This window comes from Coregonus lavaretus (assembly GCF_964263955.1).
Source record: "Coregonus lavaretus genome assembly, chromosome: 19".
Lineage (NCBI taxonomy): Eukaryota > Metazoa > Chordata > Actinopteri > Salmoniformes > Salmonidae > Coregonus > Coregonus lavaretus.
The window spans coordinates 8709417-8727309 of record NC_140006.1 but is presented as its reverse complement, the minus strand read 5'-3'; the positions used below and the strand labels follow the sequence as shown (position 1 = coordinate 8727309).

Genomic DNA, 17893 nt, shown 5'->3' with positions numbered 1-17893 from the left:
TTACGTATCAATATCACATGTCCTTGCTTGTAATGAAAACTAAACTTATAGATTACCATCGTTCATCATCTGAGGGAACATAGAATAATCAATAACCATGCAATGCCATCAAGAAAATCCCATATCGCTTCATGAATGACTAATAGCTAAGTAATAACTGATCTCAATAATTAGTCTATTAATTGATTATTGCCATGGTAAGAACTTGCAGAAACATACATTTGCCAGTCAGGATAGTGTACTTCAGAGGGAGTGTTGATGATTTAGGGCAAGGGTCCCCATTACATTCAGCCGTGGGCCAATTTATCCTTGAGCGGATGGTCAGGGGCCGGAACATACAGTAGTTATACACTGAAAATTGCCCACAAGAATCCCAATCAGTTTTGACAAAAACAGAATAATTTCTGACCTGGGATATGATCACATATGCCTCAGTTGGTAGAGCATGGCGCTTGCAACGCCAGGGTTGTGGGTTCGTTTCCCACGGGGGGCCAGTAGGAAAAATGTATACACTCACTAACTGTAAGTCGCTCTGGATAAGAGCGTCTGCTAAATGACTAAAATGTAAATGTAATTTATGCGTGGGAATACTTGGGAACAGATTTCCTAAATGAAAATCAGTTTCAGCTAATTTCCTGGTGATTTTACGGTCTTATGTCCAATAAATAAAATTACACTTGTTTTGCTCAGAAAACCATGGGGGCCCAAATAAAATACCGCCTATTGGGGAACCCTGATTTAGGTTGACGTAATTTGTTATATGGGTCCCACACAGATAGAGAGGGTGCGCAAGCCAGTGATCCACTGGTATCATGTCTTCCATATTGGAAATGAAGTGATTTTAGCACACCCTAGAAGAAAAATAGCCATTCACTGCTGAAAATCTGAGCCCATTCTGGTTTCAGGTTGGGACTGAGGGGCCGGGCCGCCCTGTCTTGCCCTCGGCCGGCTCTAGAACGAGGATCTACTGTGTTTTTATTGTGAGATTTCATCCGCAAATCGTGGAAGATGGCCGACGTACCGGCGGAGTGCACCATCAAAGTAATGTGCCGTTTCAGGCCCTTGAACAGTTCAGAGGTGGCCAGAGGGGACAAATACATCCCCAAGTTTCAAGGGGAAGACCATGTGGTCGTCGGGGTAAGTTGGTTGCCATAACTATTTATTTGTCTGCAAGCAAGTGCCCTCGATAGTGCGATGCGCCATTGGTGATCGGCCAGTGTCAGGACAGTAGCTAGTTAGCGTAGCTGGCCCTCATCAGCTATGTTTTGCACCAACGTTAGCAGTAGGCTAGCTCAGCCACACCATCACGGATCGGGACAGGACAGTATGTTTGGCTAACAGTTGGTAGCCAGTCAAGGTAGCTAGCTGTATTTCGCTGATTTGGCGAGTCAACTATGTCGTCGCGATTAGTTAATCTTGCCACATCGGCTAGCTAGCTAGCCAGTCAGCTGTCACAACAACATCAATGGCAGCCAAGTGCTTGCTAACGCGTTTGCTAACTACACTAATAGCGTCAACGTAATCTTCCAACAATATGTAACTAAACGTTGGGTTCAAAATAATTGCACATCTTTTGAGGTAACACCCAGAATCATCTGGGACTGAGTTCATTTATCTAGTTAGTTAACTAGCTAACGTTAGTTTTCCAATCATAGCAATGCTTGAAATTGCTAGCTAGTTAGGCCAACTGAGCTGGCAATGGTAAATTAACTAGTTGGTCTAACGTTATCTACACCCAGCAGCAAAGATGTTGCAGAATTTGACTAGCTAGCTAACTAGCATGAACTATTTCATCAACAAGATCACTGACAAGCCAGCTATGAAGATGCCCCCTGGCCCAAGTTAATTTTGTCAAACAAGACTGCTGTGGGATACAGAACAACACAGCACAATACAGCACTGTGACTGTATCGAGCAGAATTCAGGTGCAACACATTTCGTTCATTTATAACCACTGGCAGTAGATGTGTTTTGTAGCTAAAATGTATTCATTTCAGAGTCTGTAGCCTAAAATGGTTTTCTAACATGATGGTGGATAGTGACATACATTTCCTAATCATGTTATTGTACTTGGCTACATTAGTTATCTCTGAACATATCTGGTTACAGTTATACCACTGGTCCATTAGTAAATAGATTCAGGAAATGGCCTTTGTTTTTTCTTTTGCCTAATTAGTCATCTTGTAATGTAAAACCTTGGTCACGTCTCAAATGGCTCCCTATGTAGTGCACTACTTTTGACCAGAGCCCTATGGGGTGTACTGTATATAGGGAATAGGGTGCCATTCAGGATGCAGACTTGACACCCAAAAATGATAATTAATTGGGTGCCACTCTGTTATGACAAAATAAGGAAATGCCTTCCACACAAAGTGGTGCTTAGAATGTTTTCAAACAGCAGACCTGGCCTTCATTCCTTGATCACTGGAGAAATGGGTTTGAAAGAAAAAACGATGTACATGTCATATAATGCCATATTTCCATATTTGCACTACATGCCCTCAGTGAATAAGAGCGATATGTGGAATGACCTTCCTTTGTCATTGTTCAAACAGAGCTTTAACTTTACAAAGAAACAACAGAGTAACTCCAACGGAACCATGTTGGAAATAACTGGACTATTCCTCAAATTGACAGTAAAGTAATAGACATGAAAAAGGACGGTTAAATATAATATTTTCACTACAAGAAATCCTCCTGTTTCTCATGGACTTTGATGCACTGGACACGCCTCACCAAGGCCAATGCAATTAAGTTTATAAAGAAGAAATCAATTGTAGTTCAGTAACTTATTGGCACTGAGTGTGTCCTCACAAATCTTCAACGTCAACCTCCCTTGCAACACAGTCAGTGTCTCTAGTTTAAATTTGGGTAGTGCACTATATAATAATAACACACTTTGGTATAGCCTAGTCCTATGACTTGGCCTGAATGAAGAATTACATAATTCATGGGAAACACACTCAAGATCAATAGGCCTTTGACGGTTATGGCCTACTATATGTCATCATGGCTGTTGGCCACTGAAAGGGATGCTCAGTAGGGATATATTTGGGCCAGGGGTGGATCTGATCTGTCAAAATGGGACTAGGCCAGCTTGCCTATATCATCTAAGTTGGACGATAATAATATAGGGTTTCGTAATATAGATTTAGAAAGTGATGGTTGTCTCAGTGCTTGTTTTGTTTACATTTTTAGGGCTTGTGACATCACTTTCCCATCGTATTATCAGCTAGTTGTAGGATCTGAGCTTAGGCCTGTCTGTGTAACTAGACTCCACATCTCAATCTGGGCCTAAAAAGGACTATCAAATACATTTGATTGATTAGTACCATGACCTCTACTGATGCTACCATTGTGCTAACAACAGACTCCCCATAACCCACCTCCCACGCACACACACAGCACCGTGAGAGAGTGTGCTACTTTTAGCTTTCGCAGTGGAAACTAACAGGGGGAGAGGGGGAAGAGTGAGGGAGACGAGTTGCTCTAGGAGAGGAGAGAAAAGGAATGAGGGAGAGATGAGAGAGATGCTTCCACTAGGATTTGAATTGTAACTGGGAGTAGCCTACTATTCAGGCAGTTATTACCATGCTATTGCTTAGCAGATAGTCTGTGGGGGGTGGGGGGTGGGGGTAGCAGGTTGATTGGTAGGCTGGTCAACCCCTTAGTTACCCCTGTGGCTGTTTATTTTGCTCTCTGAGTGATCTTGGATTTATCACTGGCCTATTGATTAGAAGTGTTTGTACATTCAAGACAAATCAGATTTGCCTACAGGGTGGAAGACCAAGAAGCCAGTAGTAGTATGCGTGAAAGAGATCACTTATAAATACTAAAACAATGGTTTCACTGTGTCATGATTATCACTGAGTAATCATTGTTTTCGGATGCAGTGTAGTGGAGGTAACTGGGGCACTGCCTTCCAGACTCATGAGGACTTTGAACTGGGGCTGTGCTCAGGCTGTACTGTTAGTAAGGGGTCTGGCTGACCTGATGTTATGGGTACAGCTACAATACTCTGCTTCAGTGGCAGTCACAAAAGCGGTCCAAATGGCACCCTTTTCCCTATACAGTGCACTACTTTTGACCAGGCTGTACACGATATAGGGAATAGGGTTCAGTCAACTATAACCAATAGGGTAACATTTGGGACGCAGCCTCCGTTTGGCTATGTTGTGTCTGGCTGTACTTAAGTGTCTGTGTCAAGTCTTGTGACTGACCAGTAGGTCAGGTAATGCCAGTTAGATAACTGTTTATATTTAGAGTCATATTCCTGTAAAGCTTAGAAAGGATCTCATGTCAAATGCTGTTGAAGTAATATGGATACAGGTTCACCTGCCTCATCTAAAGCCTATTCTTGTGGGAAGCTGCTATAGACCACCAAGTTCTAACAGTCAGTATCTGGATAATATGTGTGAAATGCTTGAAAATGTATGTGATAACAACAGAGGTATATTTTCTGGGTGACCTAAATATTGACTGGTTTTCATGAAGCTGTCCACAAGCTTCAAACTGTAACCTGTGCCTGCAACCTGGTTCAGGTTATCAGTCAACCTACCAGGGTATTTACAAACAGCACAGGAATTAAATCATCCATATGTATTGATCACATTTTTACTAATGCTGCAGAAATCTGCTCTAAAGCAGATGCAGTGCTCATAATATAATAGCCATATCTAGCAAAACCAAAGTTCCAAATGTTGGGCCTAATATAGTGTATAAGAGATCATACAAGAGGTTTTGTAGTGATTCCTATGTTGAAGATGTAAAGAACATTTGCTGGTCTGTTGTGTGTGTAATATGGACCAAGCAGAAACTGCACTTGATGCATTTATGAAATTGCTTATTCCAGTTACTAATAAGCATGCAGCTATTAAGAAAATGACTGTAAGAACTGTTAAATCCCCGTGGATTGATGAAGAATTGAAAATTGTATGGTTGAGAGGGACAAGGCAAAAGTAATGGCAAATAAGTCTGGCTGCACAGCTGATCGTCAAACGTACTGTAAATTGAGAAATCATGTGACTAAACTAAACAAAAAGAAGACGAAACTACTATGAAACAAAGATGAATGATGGTAAAAAGCTTTGGAGCACCTTAAATGAAATTTTGGGCAAAAGGTGAACTCTGCTCCATCCTTCATTGAATCAGTTGGTATTAGTGGGTTTTGTGATGAATGAGCCAACTACTTAAATAATTTTGTTCATTGGCAAGATTAGCAATTTTGGGCATGGCATGCCAACAACAAACTCTGAACCTACACATCCATTCATAACTGACCAAATTATGAATGACAAGCATTGTAAAGTTGAATTCCGTAAAGTGAGTGTGGAAGAAGTGAATTTTTTAGTTGTTGTCTATCAACAATGACATGCCACCTGTGTCTGACAACTTGGATGGAAAATTACTGAGTATGATAGCGGACTGTATTGCCACTCCTATTTGCCATCTCTTCAATCTAAGCCTACAGGAAAGTGTGTGTCCTCAGGCCTGGAGGGAAGCAAAAGTAATTCTGCTACCCAAGAATAGCAAAACACCCTTTGGTTGGCTGTTTGAGCCAGTAATCAGCCTGCTAACAACCTTTAGTAAACTTTTGGAAAAAATTGTTTGACCAGATCCAATGCTATTTCACAGTAAACCAATTTAACAACTGACTTTCAGCATGCTTATAGGGAAGGACACTCAACATGTACAGCACTTACACAAATGACTGATTTGGCTGAAAGAAGTTGATAATAAGAAGCTTGTGGGAGCTGTTTTATTAGACTTCAGTGCAGCTTTTGACATTATTGATCATAATCTGTTGCTGGAAAAACGTACACTACCAGTGAAAAGTTTGGACACACCTACTCATTCAAGGGTTTTTCTTTATTTTTACTTTTTTTTTATATTGTAGAATAATAGCATCGACAGTGGCACCGACGAAGATGGCAGTGTCGTGACTAACTCTTAGGAAACTTTGCAGTATTATTCTAATTTTTTTTTTATGGATAATTTTTTACATTATTAGCTCAAAGTGTTTTGCATCATTACATACAGCCGGGATAAACTATTGGATATCAGAGCGGCAGTAACTCACCAGCATTACGACCAGGAATACGACTTTCCCGAAGCAGATCCTTTGTTTGCTCTCCCGAGGGCAACTGAACTGATTCCAGCGGCTGACCCAAAACATCGCCGGCGGATGAGAGGCACTCTGAGCGGCCTGCTGGTTCGACTTAGGAGGCGTGCACACCACCCACCAATTCCAAGTATACTACTTGCTAATGTTCAGTCTTTGGTTAACAAGCTCGATGAACTCCGGGCAAGGATTTATTTCCAGAGAGACATCAAGGCCTGTAACGTACTCTGTTTCACGGAAACATGGCTCTCTTGGGATATTCTGTCGAAATCGATCCAGCCAGACGGGTTCTCAGTTCATCGCGCAGACAGGAATAAATATCTCTCTGGGAAGCAGAAGGGCGGAGGTGTGTGTTTCATGATTAATGACTCATGGTGTAATTGTAGTAACATACACAAACTCGAGTCCTTCTGTTCACCCGACCTAGAATATCTCACAATCAAATGCCGACCGTATTATCTCCCAATATAATTTTCTTTGGTTATAGTCGCGGCCGTATATATCCCCCCTCAAGCCGATACCACGACGGCCCTCAAAGAACTTCACTGGACCTTATGCAAACTGGAAACCACATACAGTGAGGGGAAAAAAAGTATTTGATCCCCTGCTGATTTTGTACGTTTGCCCACTGACAAAGATGTGATCAGTCTATCATTTTAATGGTAGGTTTATTTGAGCAGTGAGAGACAGAATAACAACAACAAAATCCAGAAATACGCATGTAAAAAAAAGTTATAAATTGATTTTCTATTTTAATGAGGGAAATAAGTATTTGACCCCTCTGCAAAACATGACTTAGTACTTGGTGGAAAAACCCTTGTTGGCAATCACAGAGGTCAGACGTTTCTTGTAGTTGGCCACCAGGTTTGCGCACATCTCAGGGGGGATTTTGTCCCACTCCTCTTTACAGATCTTCTCCAAGTCATTAAGGTTTCGAGGCTGACGTTTGGCAACTCGAACCTTCTGCTCCCTCCACAGATTTTCTATGGGATTAAGGTCTGGAGACTGGCTAGGCACACCAGAACCTTAATGTGCTTCTTCTTGAGCCACTCCTTTGTTGCCTTGGCCGTGTGTTTTGGGTCATTGTCATGCTGGAATACCCATCCACGACCCATTTTCAATGCCCTGGCTGAGGGAAGGAGATTCTCACCCAAGATTTGACGGTACATGGCCCCGTTTATTGTCCCTTTTGATGCGGTGAAGTTGTCCTGTCCCCTTAGCAGAAAAACACCCCCAAAGCATAATGTTTCCATGTTTGACGGTGGGGATGGTGTTCTTGGGGTCATAGGCAGCATTCCTCCTCCTCCAAACACGGCGAGTTGAGTTGATGCCAAAGAGCTCGATTTTGGTCTCATCTGACCACAACACTTTCACCCAGGTCTCCGCTGAATCATTCAGATGTTCATTGGCAAACTTCAGACGGGCCTGTATATGTGCTTTCTTGAGCAGGGGGACCTTGCTGGCGCTGCAGGATTTCAGTCCTTCACGGTGTAGTGTGTTACCAATTGTTTTCTTGGTGACTATGGTCCCAGCTGCCTTGAGATCATTGACAAGATCCTCTGGGCTGATTCCTCACCGTTCTCATGATCATTGCAACTCCACTAGGTGAGATCTTGCATGGAGCCCCAGGCCGAGGGAGATTGACAGTTCTTTTGTGTTTCTTCCATTTGCGAATAATCGCACCAACTGTTGTCACCTTATCACCAAGCTGCTTGGTGACGGTCTTGTAGCCCATTCCAGCCTTGTGTAGGTCTACAATCTTGTCCCTGACATCCTTGGAGAGCTCTTTGGTCTTGGCCATGGTGGAGAGTTTGGAATCTGATTGATTGATTGCTTCTGTGGACAGGTGTCTTTTATACAGGTAACAAGCTGAGATTAGGAGCACTCCCTTTAAGAATGTTCTCCTAATCTCAGCTCGTTACCTGTATAAAAGACACCTGGGCGCCAGAAATCTTTCTGATTGAGAGAGGGTCAAATACTTATTTCCCTCATTAAAATGTAAATCAATTTATAAAATGTTGATGTGTTTTTCTGGATTTTTTTGTTGTTATTCTGTCTCACTGTTCAAATAAACCTACTATTAAAATTATAGACTGATCATTTCTTTGTCAGTGGGCAAACATACAAAATCAGCAGGGGATCAAATACTTTTTTCCCTCACCGTATCCTGAGGCTGCATTTATTGTAGCTGGGGATTTTAACAAAGCAAATTTGAGGACCAGGTTGCCGAAGTTCTGTCAACATATCGACTGTTGTACTCGCGCTGCCAAAATCCTCGACCATTGCTATTCGAACTTCCGGAATGGTTATAAGGCCCTCCCCCGCCCTCCTTTCGGCAAATCTGACCACGACTCCATTTTGCTTCTCCCTTCCTATAGGCATAAACTCAAACAGGAAGTACCCATGCTAAGGACTATTCAACGCTGGTCTGACCAATCTGAATCCACGCTTCAAGATTGTTTTGATCACGCGGACTGGGATATGTTCCGGGTAGCTTCCGAAAATAATTTAGACGTATACACTGAAACGGTGACTGAGTTTATCAGGAAGTGTATAGGTGATGTTGTGCCCACTGTGACTATTAAAACCTACCCTAACCAGAAACCGTGGATAGATGGCAGTATTTGCGCAAATCTGAAAGTGCGAACCACCGCATTCAACCATGGCAAGGTGACTGGGAATATGGCAGAATACAAACAGTGTAGCTACTTACTCCGCAAGGCAATTAAACTGGCAAAACATCAGTATAGAGACAAAGTGGAGTCGCAATTCAACGGCTCAGACACAAGTTGTATGTGGCAGGGTCTACAGACAATCACGGACTACAAAAGGAAAACCAGCCATGTCGCCGACACCGTCTCGCTTCCAGACAAGCTAAACACCTTCTTCGCCCGCTTTGAGGATAACACAGTGCCACTGATGAGGCTCACTACCAAGGACTGGCCTCTCCTTCTCCGTGGCCGACGTGATTAAGACATTTAAGCATGTTATCCCCCGCAAGGCTGCCGGCCCAGACGGCATCCCTAGCTGCGTCCTCAGAGCATGCGCCGACCAGCTGGCTGGTGTGTTTACGGACATATTCAATCTATCCCTTTCCCAGTCTGCTGTTCCCACATGCTTCAAGATGGCCACCATTGTTCCTGTACCCAAGAAAGCAAAAGTAACTGAACTAAATGGCTATCGCCCTGTAGCACTCACCTCTGTCATCATGAAGTGCTTTGAGAGTCAAGGATCATATCACCTCTACCTTACTTGTCACCCTAGACCCACTCCAATTTGCTTACCGGCCCAACAGATCCACAGATGATGCAAATGCCATCACACTGCACACTGCCCTATCCCATCTGGACAAGAGGAATACCTACGTAAGAATGCTGTTAATTGACTATAGCTCAGCATTCAACACCATAGTACCCCTCCAAGCTCATCATTAAGCTCGAGGCCCTGGTCCTGAACCCCGCCCTGTGCAACTGGGTCCTGGACTTCCTGACGGGCCGCCCCCAGGTGGTGAAGGTAGGAAACAACATATCCACTTCGCTGATCCTCAACACTGGGGCCCCACAAGGGTGCATGCTCAGCCCCCTCCTGTACTCCCTGTTCACCCGTGACTGCGTAGCCTCCAACTCAATCATCAAGTTTGCAGACGACACAACAGTAGTAGGCTTGATTACCAACAATGACGAGACCGCCTACAGGGAGGAGGTGAGGGCTCTGGGAGTGTGGTGCCAGGAAAATAACCTCTCACTCAACATTAACAAAACAAAGGAGATGATCGTGGACTTCAGGAAACAGCAGAGGGTGCACCCCCCTATCCTCATCGACGGGACCGCAGTGGAGAAGGTGGAAAACTTCAAGTTCCATGGCGTATACATCACCAACAAACTGAAATGGTCCACCCACGCAGACCGTGTGGTGAAGGCGCAACAGAGCCTCTTCAACCTCAGGAGGCTGAAGAAATTTGGCTTAGCACCTAAAACCCTCACAAACCTTTTTACAGATGCACAATTGAGAGCATCCTGTCGGGCTGTATCACCGCCTGGTAAGGCAACTGCACCGCCCCGCAACCGCAGGGCTCTCCAGAGGGCGGTGCAGTCTGCCGAACGCATTACCGGGGGCAAACTACCCGCCCTCCAAGACACATACAGCACCCGATGTCACAGGAAGGCCAAAAAGATAATCAAGGACATCAACCACCCAAGCCACTGCCTGTTCACCCCGCTATCATCCAGAAGGCGAGGTCAGTACAGGTGCATCAAAGCTGGGACCGAGAGAATGAAAAACAGCTTCTATCTCAAGGCCATCAGACTGTTAAAGAGCCATCACTAGCACATTAGAGGCTGCTGCTGCCTATTGAAATCACTGGCCACTTTAAGAAATGGAACACTAGTCACTTTAATTATGTTTACATATCTTGTATATGCTGCATTCTATTCTATAATATTCTACTCTATCTTAGTCCATGCCGCTCTGTCATTGCTTGTCCATATATGTATATATTCTTAAATCCCATTCCTTACAAGTTTTGTGTGTATTAGGTATATGTTGTCAAATTGTTAGATACTACTTGTTAGATATTACTGCACTGTCAGAGCTAGAAGCACAAGCATTTCGCTACACCCGCTATAACATCTGCTAAACACGTGTATGTGACAAATAAAATTTGATTTAATAGTGAAGACATCAAAACTATCAAATAACACGTATGGAATCATGTAGTAACAAAATACGTTTTTTTTATATTTGAGGTTCTTCAAATAGCCACCCTTTGCCTTGATGACAGCTTTGCACACTCTTGGCATTCTCTCAACCAGCTTCACCTGGAATGCTTTTCCAACAGTCTTGAAGGAGTTCCCACATATGCTGAGCACTGCTTTTCCTTCAGTCTGCAGTCGTGAGTCATCCCAAACCATCTCAATTGGGTTGGGGTCGGGGGATTGTGGAGGCCAGGTCATCTGATGCAGCACTCCATCCTTCTTGGTAAAATAGCCGTTACACAGCCTGGAGGTGTGTTGGGTCATTGTCCTGTTGAAAAACAAATGATAGTCCCACTAAGCCCAAACCAGATGGGATAGGGTATCGCTGTAGAATGCTGTGGTAGCCATGCTGGTTAAGTGTGCCTTGAATTCTAAATCACAGACAGTGACACCAGCAAAGCACCCCCACACCGTAACACCTCCTCCTCCATGCTTTACGGTGGGAAATACACATGCGGAGATCATCCGTTCACCGACACCGCGTCTCACAGACACGGCGGTTGGAACCAAAAATCTCAAATTTGGACTCCATACCAAAGGACACATTTACACCGGTCTGATGTCCATTGCTCGTGTTTCTTGGCCCAAGCAAGTCTCTTCTTCTTATTGGTGTCCTTTAGTAGTGGTTTCTTTGCAGCAATTCGACCATGAAGCATTTATTTGGGCTGCAATTTCTGAGGCTGGTAACTCTAATTAATGTATCCTCTGCAGCAGAGGTAACTCTGGGTCTTCCATTCCTGTGGTGGTCCTCATGTGAGCCAGTTTCATCATAGTGCTTGATGGTTTTTGCGACTGCACTTGAAGAAACTTTAAAAGTTCTTGAAATGTACCGTATTGGCTGACCTTCATGTCTTAAAGTAATGATGGACTGTCGTTTCTCTTTGCTTATTTGAGCTGTTCTTGCCATAATATGGACTTAGGCTTTTACCAAATAGGGCTATCTTCTGTATACCAACCCATACCTACCTTGTCACAACACAACTGATTGGCTCAAAACGCATTAAGAAGGAAATAAATTCCAAAAATTAACTTAAGAAGGCACACCTGTTAATTGAAATGCATTCCAGGTGACTACCTCATGAAGCTGGTTGAGAGAATGCCAAGAGTGTGCAAAGCTGTCATCAAGGCAAAGGGTGGCTACTTTGAAGAATCTCAAATATAAAATATATTGATTTGTTTAACACTTTTTTGGTTACTACATGATTCCATATGTGTTATTTCATAGTTTTGATGTCTTCACTATTATTCTGTAAAGTAGAAAATAGTAAAAAATAAAGGGAAAAACCTGGAATGAGAAGGTGTGTCCAAACTTTTGACTGGTACTGTATGTGTTGTGGCTTTACATCCATTGCTATATTGTGAAATAATAATAATTAGTCATTTAGCAGACACTCTTATCCAGAGCGATTTTAAAGGAGCAATTAGGGTTAAGTGCCTTGCTCAAGGGCACATCGACAGATTTTTCACCTAGTCGGCTCAGGGATTAGAACCAGCGACCTTTCGGTTACTGGCACAACGCTCTTAACCACTAAGCTACCTGCCACCCTGTGAAATGAGAGTTACCGGTCTATCAGAACACAGAGGGTGTTCTTTAATGGAAGTCTCTCCTAGATAATCCAGGTAGAGTCGGGCAGTCAGTCAGTTTTAGATATGGGGGCAAGTAATAAGCTAGTACTAAACATTTCTAACTAACAGCGTTGTATTCTGGACAAACCATTCACTAAACCCTAATCCTCAACTAAATCTTGTAATGAATCATGTGGAAATTGAGCAAATTGAGGAGACTAAACTGCTTGGTGTAACCCTGGATTATAAACTGTCATGGTCAAAACATATTGATGCAACGGTAGCGGTCTGTCCTTAATAAAGCGCTGCTCTACATTGTTGACATTGCTATCAACAAAGCAAGTCCTACAGGCCCTAGTTTTGTCGCCCCTATTGCCCAGTCATATGTTCAAGTGCCACAAAGAGGGGCATAAGCAAATTACAGTTGGCCAAGAACAGAGCAGCACGGCTGGCCCTTAAATGTACATGGAGAGCTAACATCAATGACATTCATGTAAATCTCTCCTGGCTCAAAGTAGAGAGATTGACTGCATCACTATTGGTCTTTGTGAGGGGTATTGACATGTTGAAAGCTCCGAGATGTCTGTTCAAATGACTAGCACACAGCTCAGACACCCATGCATACCCCACAAGACATGCCACCAGGGGTCTCTTCACAATCCCCAAGTCCAGAACAGAGTCCGGGAAATGCACAGTACTACACAGAGCCATGGCTACATGGAACTCTATTCCACATCAAGTAACTCATGCAAGCAGTAAAATCTGACTTTAAAAAACAGATAAAACTACACCTTATGGAACAACGCAGACTGGAGGAGACACACAGGCACACACTCTACACACACACACGTACACTGTGGTATTGTTGTATGGTGATATTGTACATTTTGTGGTGTGGATAAGTAGTGGTGTAGTAATGTTATACTGTTTTATTTTTAGTTTTTTGTGTGATGTGCCATGATGTGTTTGGACTCCAGGAAGAGTAGCTGTTGCCTTTGCTGTGTGTGTTGCTTAGTTTATGGTCTAGATTCCAATGTTAACTAGCAAGCTGTTTCTTGGCAATTTCTCGCATGAAATACCCTTATACCCGGAGTCGCCTCTTCATTGTTGACGTTGAGACTGGTGTTTTGCGGGTACTATTTAATGAAGCTGCCAGTTGAGGACCTGTGAGGCATCTGTTTCTCAAACTAGACACTAATGTATTTGTCCTCTTGCTCAGTTGTGCACCGGGGCCTCCTACTCCTCTTTTTATTTTGGTTAGAGCCAGTTTGCGCTGTTCTGTGAAGGGAGTAGTACACAGTGTTGTACGAGATCTTCAGTTTCTTGGCAATTTCTCGCATGGAATAACCTTCATTTCTCAGAACAAGAATAGACTGACGAGTTTCAGAAGAAAGTTATTTGTTTCTGGCCATTTTGATCCTGTAATTGAACCCACAATTGCTGATGCTCCAGATACTCAACTAGTCTCAATTATTGCTTCTTTAATCATCACAACAGTTTTCAGCTGTGCTAACATAATTACAGAAGGGTTTTTTAATGATCAATTAGCCTTTTTAAAATGATAAACTTGGATTAGAAAACAACGTGCCATTGGAACACAGGACTGATGGTTGCTGATAATGGGCCTCTGTACGCCTATGTAGATATTCCATTAAAAATCAGCCGTTTCCAGCTACAATAGCCATTTACAACATTAACAATGTCTACACTGTGTATTTCTGATCAATTTGATGTTATTTTAATGGACAAAAAAATTGCTTTTCTTTCGAAAACAAGGACATTTCTAAGTGACCCCAAACTTTTGAACGGTAGTGTATATAATATCATGTTATCCACAGAGTGAGACTTTATTCTCTAAGCCCCCTCTTCGAATATCTATTGATAGTGGTGTTATTACGTATTGCTATGGCTAAAGGCTCAATTGTGATGGCAAACAGCTGAGGGGATAGAGGACAACCCTGTCTTGTCCCATGTTGAAGTTCGAAATAGGATGAAAGGCTATTATTTGTGCGCACTGCAGCCAAAGGGGAGGAGTAAAGGACTTTGATCCAGGACATAAAATTGGGACCGAATCCAAATTGTTTGAGAGTATAAAATAGATAATCCCACTCCACCCGATCAAATGCCTTCTCAGCATCAAGTGATAACAGTATCTCTGGAGTGTAAGATGATGAGGGATTATGAAGTATATTATAAAGATGCCTGATGTTGAAAAAAGAGTGACGATTTTTAATGAAACCAGTTTGATCTGTAGAGATAATGGACGGAAGGACTGACTCAAAACGGCAGGCAATCATCTTAGAAAGTATCTTTACATCGCAATTCAGTAAAGAAATTGACATATGAACCACACTCTAGTTTCTTTTCCCTTTTTCATAATAAGTGAAATACATGCTTGTCTCATTGTTGAGGGTAAAGAGTTTGAGGAGAATGATTCCTCAAATACGGAAAGCAAGAGAGGAGAGAGTTGATCTGAGATTTTTTTTAAAGAATTCGCTTGGAAATCCGTCGGGTCCAGGGGATTTACCACACTGCATAGATTTAATTGCCAACACAATCTCTTATACAGAGAACTGTTCTTCTAATTCAGCAGCTATCTCAGGTTAAACTGTAGAAATATCTAAGTTCTCAAAGAAGGTGTCATGTAAGGTAGCATTACCAGCAGATTCCGACGCGTATAATTGTGAGTAAAAGTTATGAAAGCATGAATTGACCTCTAAATGATCAATACATTTGTTACCCAGCTCGTAAGTTAACGAGCTCAGCTGGTAGAGCACGGCGCTTGTAACGCCAAGGTAGTGGGTTCGATCCCCGGGACCACCCATACACAAAAAAAATGTATGCACGCATGACTGTAAGTCGCTTTGGATAAAAGCGTCTGCTAAATGGCATATTATTTTTATTTATTATTTTAACTCCAGTATGGTTTGATTTGCGGTTCTCTGACGCAGCTGGTGTGCTAGCTTTTTCCCTGATTTTCTCTCCATGTTCATAATTTTGTATCGAGATTGATTAATTAGATTTTCAGCTTGTCGAGTTGAAAGAAGATCAAACTGTCTGAAGTGTCAAATGTTGTTTTGGTAAATCTGCGGATGAAGAATGTGAATATGCCATATTATTTGTAAGTTCCCCTAGGCATTGAATAATGCACTTCCTTAATCTTGCGCTGTACGAAATAATTGTGCCTTTTAGATAAGCCTTCATTGATTCCCAACTGTTGTAGGAGACATTCCAGGGGTTTGATTAAGCTTGAGATATTAGGCTGTATATTTGGTGTAAGTAGTTTCATAGTAAGAGGAGAATGATCCGAAATGACTATAGCTTGGTAATCGCACTCCGTGATAATTGGCAGAAATCTATTGTCTAGGAAAAAGTAGTCTATATGTGAGAAGGTCGTATGAACTGGCGAGGAAAAAATAATACTCCCTAGCTGTGGGATTGCGGAAACGCCACGCATCAGATATGTCTTAAGAAATAGCTGAATTGTGGATACTGTCTTTGATGAAGATGATACCTTAGGAGAGCTACGATCCAGATTTGGGCGACAGTACACAATTCATATCACCACCTAGTATAGGTAGTGTGTGTCCATACTTCGTAATCGAGAAAATAAATTGGTGAAGAATGAACTGTTATCCCAGTTTGGTGCATAAATGTTAGCCAAGATAACAGGTGTATTATACAATCTGCCTACTACAATAATTAAATGGCCTGCTGAGTCTGCCTCTACAATTGACATTGCGAATGGTATGTTTTTACTAATTAAAATGGCTGCTCCTCTAGTTTTAGAATGAAAATTGTATATGTTATGTGATTGACCGATCCACCCTCCTTTTAAACGAGAGTGGTCAAAAGTGCGGAGATGTGTCTCCTGAAGAAAGGCGATATCTACTTTTAAGGTGATTTTAAATGAGAAAGAACCCTTCTACGTTTCACTGGGTGATTTTAAAGATTTAACATTCCAGCTAGCAAAAGTCACCGAGCAACCAGCTGTCCCTCTCATGATATTAGGCCTAGCCATGTAAAGTCAGGTGGGAAAAGGATAGATGCCAGATTACAATAACAACTGATCCATTAAACGTTTTTCCCGAAATAGCAAATAAAAAACCTAAAAGTTGAAGAATAATAAAGAACATAAACAAACAAAGTCTGGTATGAAAAAGAAAACCCACCCTGGTCACCTAATGGAACAAGGTCACCGCTAATCCCCACGCAAAGATATCCACACATGATGTGCTTGTAGTGGGGAACACTAAACCTAAATAGTAGAGAGTCCTGCTGAAATAGTGAAGGATTTAAAACAACTTGTGCATAATAAATGAATAAGAAATACTTGTTTACAACCCAAAACTAGGCTGTTTTAAAAGAAAGTATAAAACATTTGTATAAATCACATCTTACAGCAATACCACTAGCAGCAACGTCATTAAAGAAATTACATTGTAATGTCTAATAATAGAACTGTGCTTTATCTACCATGGATACAGGTACCATTGAGAAATAGAAATGAGCAGCTTCATGGTAATAAACTAAAATGTTAAAACAAAAGGAGAATTGACTTACCAGAACTAAGGCACTAACGTTACCTAATAATAACATCAGCCGATGGTACCAGCAACGTTCACTAACGTTAACTTACCTAATAATAACAATATCAACTGATACCACTGGCAACGCTATACAGTATCTACAAAAGAAAGACTGAGTCTGCAGTGGTAAACACATTTGCCAAATAGGTGAACATTCAGCCATTTGCTTCGTCCGACCTAGGTAGAATGTTCACCTTTACGAAGGCCATCGCCTTATGGGGGTCTTGGTACTCCTTCTCGGTGCCGTTGTGTGTTAAACGGAGCCAGGCAGGAAAGCCACACCATACCGAATGTCGGTCCGTCCACGGAGCAGACTCTTGACATCGTTGAAAGCGACACGGTCACGAGCAACGCTGGGGGCATAGTCTGGGAAGATCGAGATGGGTGCTCCATTGCATCGAAGAGGGCCAAATTCTCTGGCACGCCGAAGAACATCAATACAATCCTGATAGTAGTGTAGTTTAGCCACAATGACGCGAGGTTTTCCGCCAGGCTTTCTTGCTTGAAAGCCCCTATGTGAGTGGTCTACAAGGACATCTTTATCCATTTTGAGGGCTTCCTTCAATGACTTTGAGACCGATGACGTAGAACTTGAGCCCGGGTCCTCAGCCACCCCCATGATCCTGATTATTGGATCTTCACATATGTCCTTGTAAATGTATGCATTGTTCCTTAAGGCTAGCCACATCTGTTTAGAGCTTCTTAACCATGGTTTGTAGCGTAGTCGAATCGTCCGAGCATGTTGACAAGCCTGGTTCCATGTCGGAGACAGTTTTCTTAACTGTATCCAGTTCGGTACGAGCCATTGCTGTATGCTTTGCGAGTTTATTCTTGACTTCTTGTAACTCCAACTTAATAAAATG

The 17893-nt window shown here is 42.4% G+C and overlaps 1 protein-coding gene across 1 annotated transcript in view; it reads left to right on the top strand.

Annotated features, from left to right (window-relative positions):
- The first annotated feature begins 767 nt into the window (after positions 1–767).
- Positions 768–17893, top strand: part of LOC311146499 (kinesin-1 heavy chain-like) — a 35503-nt gene continuing 18377 nt past the window's right edge. The window contains exon 1 of the mRNA XM_084183002.1: positions 768–1137. Coding sequence (XP_084039128.1) covers positions 1009–1137 — 129 coding nt within the window. The 5' untranslated portion in view covers positions 768–1008. The remainder of the gene's footprint in view (positions 1138–17893) is intronic.